The sequence below is a fragment of the Lactuca saligna genome, chromosome 6 (assembly GCF_052625555.1).
Source record: "Lactuca saligna cultivar CGN05327 chromosome 6, ASM5262555v1, whole genome shotgun sequence".
NCBI lineage: Eukaryota > Viridiplantae > Streptophyta > Magnoliopsida > Asterales > Asteraceae > Lactuca > Lactuca saligna.
In genome coordinates this window covers 173,265,521-173,271,339 of record NC_136422.1, presented here as the reverse complement: position 1 = coordinate 173,271,339, position 5,819 = coordinate 173,265,521, and the positions used below count along the sequence as shown (strand labels likewise).

At 36.7% G+C, this 5,819-nt stretch overlaps 1 protein-coding gene across 1 annotated transcript; it reads left to right on the top strand.

The window, feature by feature from the left end:
• Nucleotides 1–2,407: 2,407 nt before the first annotated feature.
• LOC145001073 (putative receptor protein kinase ZmPK1) lies at nt 2,408–4,994 on the top strand. The gene has a single exon (XM_078960407.1). The coding sequence runs from the start codon at nt 2,554–2,556 to the stop codon at nt 4,921–4,923; it is 2,370 nt and encodes a 789-aa protein (XP_078816533.1). The 5' UTR covers nt 2,408–2,553; the 3' UTR covers nt 4,924–4,994.
• The last annotated feature ends 825 nt before the right edge of the window (nt 4,995–5,819 follow it).

The window sequence follows — 5,819 nt, the reverse complement described above, 5'->3', positions numbered from 1 at the left end:
AAAAGTGTCCATGTCCATTTAAATACATAACATTTTCTACTAATAAGAAGGGTTACTTATACATTTTGGTCTTCAGTCATAAGACGACATTACACAGGTTTTAAAGAAAATATCGGATTTTCTGGATACATACTCTAACGCTTTTTCGAGGAAAACGATTTACTTTTCTAACGAAATCTCTTATGAACTCACCAACCTTTGTGTTGACACTTTTCAAAACTACTTGTATTCTCAGGAATTCAGTGAAAACAGGAAATCAACAACGTTTTGAGGATGGGACGATAAATCGTCAAACAGTTCATTTCGTATTATAATGTAACTGATGTGAATCATGTAAACATGTGCTTCGATGTAACATTTTCAATTATATTTGTGTTGGTTGTATTTACTTTGAGCACTATTATACTCATTGTTGTGATACACTACATGAAGTCCTCCACCCTCGGACGTTTCCGCCATCCTTGGTTTGGGGGTGCGACAGATTTCCCAATAAATAAGTGATTAGAGTTAGTCTCCCCCCCCCCCCCCCCCAAAAGATAGTGTTTTTGCCTTCCAACTCGTAAGCTTGGATTGAAACATGTTAATAATTGGCTGCCAATTTCTCACTAAGTTCATGTTTGCCCCAACTAGTACGCCAAGGTAAGTAAAAGGTAGACAACTAGCCTCACATCCAAGTATCCTAGCAGCAAATGCGGTCTCACAACTCGATGCCCCAACACCATATACCTTGGATTTTCCGAAATTCACCTTAAGACCAAAGGCCATATGGAAGCAGTGTAAGATATGAGCTAAGTTTTTCATATTCAATCTGCACCAATCTCCCACAAATGACGCATCATCTGCGTAAAACAGATGCGATATTTTTTCCTCAATTCCAGGAATTTTTATCACTTTGAATATGTTTTTCTCACCAGCAGTCTTCATAGATATATTAAGCCCCTCCATTGCTATAATGAATAGAAACGGAGAGAGATGGTCTCCTTGCCTTACCCCTTTTGAGATCTTGAATTCTTTAGTTGGGCTACCGTTGATAATAACCGAGGCACGGACAGATGACAGGCAGCCTCTAATCTAAATACAAATATGTTAGACGAAGCTTGAAGGCGCCAATGATTGCATGATTATTATCATCTTTAATTGATAGATTAGCGATAATGGAGACTAAGATTTGTTGAACAGTGAAATTCTCTTTATGGTTGTGTTTATTGTTATGCAAACTGTTAATATAGGAAACAACTATAGATTTGTTAGTTTATTCACTTATTGAAGAGACTCATAAATTGCATAATTCTTTATGTTCTACGTTAGGTTAAATTTGTTAGTTCATAGATTGCATAATGCTTTTATCTTTTTTTTAACATAATAAAATGCAACTTGCAAGATAAAAATGGATTGAAATGGTGAATTATTTGCAACAAAAATCAAAAGTCAATAAAAACTTATATAAATAAAAGAAAGTCAAGTGAAAAATCTTGTTTGGACATGAAAAATCCTATCAATTTAAGTGCAAAAACACACCGCCTCATTTTGTGGTTAAAAACCGAAACCGTACTGAAATAACCGCAATAACTGAACTGAAACAACCACAATTTTTGGTTTTTGACTATAAATAACCGCAACTTGCTATTGCAGTTGCACTTTGGTCCAAAAACTACACTTAACCGTACAACGTTCACCCCTAAATATTTGTGTTGAACACTAATATACAAATAGAATAAAAGTTACATGGTTTTCAAAAACTACACTACCAGAGCAACTCCTCGCCGCCAACTACCGTCTCTACTTCCTCATGCCTCCCCCTTCGACCTTGTTGTTTTTGCCATCATTCCTCCTTGCTACCAGTGATTTGCTACCAGTGATGTGTAGGAACACACAAAGGAGTCGTCCGAGATCGGGGTTCTCCCTCCTTTTCATGATGAATAAAAGTTGGAAAAATCTCGTTGTGGATATGTGGATGTCACCTGGGTATTTCATTTCAACAAAATAAAAAAAAATATATAAAATAACTTGATAGAGTAAGATATTTTTTGAAATGTACACATTTAGTCATTATTTTATTTTTTTTTTGTAAAATAAACCCTTCCACATCAGCAAAACCTGTAGAATCCGGTGAAAATAACATAATGTGTACATATTAATAAAGTATAAGGGTTTATTTTACAAAAAAAATAAAGATTAAATATGTACATTTCAAAAAATATTTTACCCTATAAGTTATTATCCCTATTTTCTACGTGTATTTACTATTTAACTATGGTTATTTGCCAAATTCCGAACTTAAGAATTAAGGAAGGTTGTTTATTATAATCTAGACTAGATTAAAGATTAAAACAACATAACTTAAAATTTAGAAAGCCCTTGCTATATTCTTTTCTTGACCGAATAGAATTGAACAAAGTACTTCTGACTATGCTAATATGAAAATTGGTGAAGTGATTTCCGCCACCGTGAAAGTCAAAAAGAAAGTCAACACGTCTCTTTTCCTGTCGAGTAGATCATACTGCTAATCGAATAAATGCTTTTGTTTCTTCAAGTTCACATTCTCACAAAATCATGGCTATCATCATCTTCGTCCTCTTCTACATTTTCTTCCCTGTCCATGGCTTAACCGGCGGTTCATTCTTATCCGTCGAAAACAACGACGACATTTTAGTTTCGCCAAATGGACTTTTCACCGCCGGTTTTCATCAGGTCGGACAGAATGCGTATTGCTTCGCTGTCTGGTTCTCCGATGAACTCATCACCGAAGGTCGAACCGTCGTCTGGATGGCTAACCGAGATGAACCGGTGAACGGAATAAACTCGAAGCTTTCCTTATTCAAAGATGGCAATCTTGTTTTAACTGATGCTGACCAATATATTATTTGGTCAACGCAGACAAAGTCAACTTCTTCTTCCTTGTACCTGCAACTCCATGACACAGGTAACCTTGTCCTCCATGAACGAGAACAAACTATTTGGCAAAGCTTTGATTATCCAACAGATACCCTTCTTCCAAATCAACCGTTAACCAAAAACACACAGCTTGTTTCCTCAAGAAGCTCCACTAATTGCTCATCCGGTTTCTATAAGCTCTATTTCGACATTGATAGCATTCTTCGCCTTCATTACGAAGGTCCAGAATCAACCACTGTTTTCTGGCCGGATCCCGGTTTGCTACCATGGGAAGCCAGGAGAAACCAGTACATGTACAATCGATCTGCCACCCTTGATTCCGATGGTCGATTCAACTCATCAGACGGTTTCGGATTCTTATCGGCTGATTTCGGGGTCGGACCACAAAGAATGATGAGAATCGACTACGATGGTGATATGAGATTATACAGTCTCATTGAGCATCAAGGAAGAACGAAATGGGAAATTCAATGGCAAGCTGTTTCCCATTCTTGCAGGATTCATGGTATCTGTGGAGCAAATAGTCTCTGTATTTATTCTTCAGGAAGAAGAAGATGCACTTGCTTACATGGGTACAAAATGGTGAATTCTAAAGATTGGAGCTCCGGGTGTGAACCTGATTTTGAAGTTTGTAAACCAGACGATGAAGCTTTCGTGGAGCTTCGTCATGTAGAATTCTACGGATTTGATATGCGGTATCACAATAACTACACTCTTGATGCTTGCAAGAAAGATTGTTTACAAGATTGTAATTGCAAAGGGTTCCAGTTTGGATACAATGATGATCATGGTGTGGGAACTTATTATTGCTACATAAAGACTTCTCTGTATAATGGATACCAAATGGGGTTCTACAATTCGATGTATATCAAGTTACCTAAATCGTTGGTGTCATCTTTTGTTCCGAAAGCCATCGAGAAGTCAAGCCTCCGGTGCACCGGCGGGAAGGTGACGCAGATAATAAGATCGTACGAGAAGAAACAGGAAAGTAAGATACTTAAGTTCGTGCTTGTGTTGGGATGCGTGATTGGGTTTATCGAGATCATTGTCATCTTGTACTTCTGGTATAAGAGCAGTAAACGCTCAGTTACGACGTCGGAGCAAGTTTATTTTCCGGCAGCCACAGCGTTCAGGAAGTTCACCTACAGTGAGCTGAAAAAGGCTTCACGTAATTTCAGTGAAGAGATAGGTAGAGGTAGCGAAAGCGTCGTGTATAAAGGAAGATTACCGGATAACCGGATTGCAGCGATCAAGAAGCTCAAGAACACAAACCACCACAATGAAGACGAATTTCAAGCGGAGATCGACACAATCGGGAGACTAAATCACATGAATCTGATCGAAACATGGGGTTATTGTGCTGAAGGAAAGCACAGGCTTATCGTTTACGAGTACATGGAGAACGGATCGTTGGCCGGAAACTTACTCACCGGAAAACTGGATTGGGAGACAAGATTCGAGATCGCGAAAGGAACAGCCAAAGGGTTAGCTTATTTACACGAAGAATGCTTGGAGTGGGTTCTTCATTGCGACGTGAAACCTCATAATATACTCTTGGATGCTAATTGCAATCCAAAGGTGGCGGATTTTGGTCTTTCGAAGCTATTGGATAGAGATCGAACTGACATATCGAACTTTCCAACAATCCGAGGAACTCGAGGCTACATGGCTCCAGAATGGGTGTTTAATCTTCCGATCACTTCGAAAGTTGATGTGTTTAGCTACGGGGTTGTGATACTGGAGATGATAACCGGCCGGAGTCCAGGACGGCGAAGCCATGAAAATGGCGACACAGACCTTTCGGTGACTGAGTGGGTGAGAGATAGGATTCAAGAGTTTGATGAAAGTGGAGGGGAATTATGGGTTGAGTTGATCGTAGATCCTTCGTTAGGTGGAAAATATGATCGGAACACCATGGAAAACCTGGTTAAAATTGCACTGCAATGCGCGGAGGAAGACATGGAGGCGCGACCCTCGATGAGTCACGTGGTTAATATGCTTCTACATCCAGAAAAATATTTTAACTAGCAAAGTGTCATCTATGACTTGTATTTTATGTGTAGTGTTGTTACTTCTAAACTTGTGCATTTATTTATTTATTTTTCCTCGTTCACTACTATATAAGCATTCAAATCAACTGGAACTTTGGAAAGAGATTAGTGATCTAGAAATGATTTTTTTTTTATGATTATCACAATGAAATCATTATGATATTAAGATAATGAGGGATTTATGATCAAGATTAATCAGAATGGTGAACAAAGAAAACCTAGCCAGAGTAATCATTAAGTGTAAAAACCAAGAATGTGAATTGAGAAATAAAACAAAACACTAAATCAGGTTCTGCTTTTTAGATTTTAAAGGAATGTAAATTAACTAACCAGACAAAAAATAATTGAACATGTCAACTCAACCAAAGCTCGACAAGAATTAGTTGGTGGAGTTGAAATTCAATCTCTTTACCCTCTAATTAAGTGGGTTAGGTTAGACTGTAAATTTCCTACATAATTTTAACTCGTTAACCCCTTTACAAATTATATTTATCAGTATTTTATATTTTTAAATATCAAATATATAATAATTATATTTTATTTATATTATATTATGTTTATGGATGCATTTTTTTTATTTGAACAATTATTAGAGTTTTTAAATTTTCTAAAAAATTTATTTGTACAATTATTGGAATATGTAACATTTAATTAGGTGTAGGTTTTTATTTATTTTGTTGAAATTTAAACTGGACATGTTGGGTTGTGAAAAAAATAAGCATATCAATCCACAACCAATTTAATAAATAGGATAAGTTCATATGAAAATTCTTAACTTGTTACTTAAAAATTGTTAAATTAAGTTTGAAATTTTCAATACCTTTAATTAAATGTGTCAACCGAAGCGACAACCAAACTTATTTTTTTTATCCA

What these genes read in the sequence shown, in the direction of transcription:
- LOC145001073 (XM_078960407.1), top strand. Translation starts at nt 2,554, where the DNA reads ATGGCTATCATCATCTTCGTCCTCTTCTACATTTTCTTCCCTGTCCAT.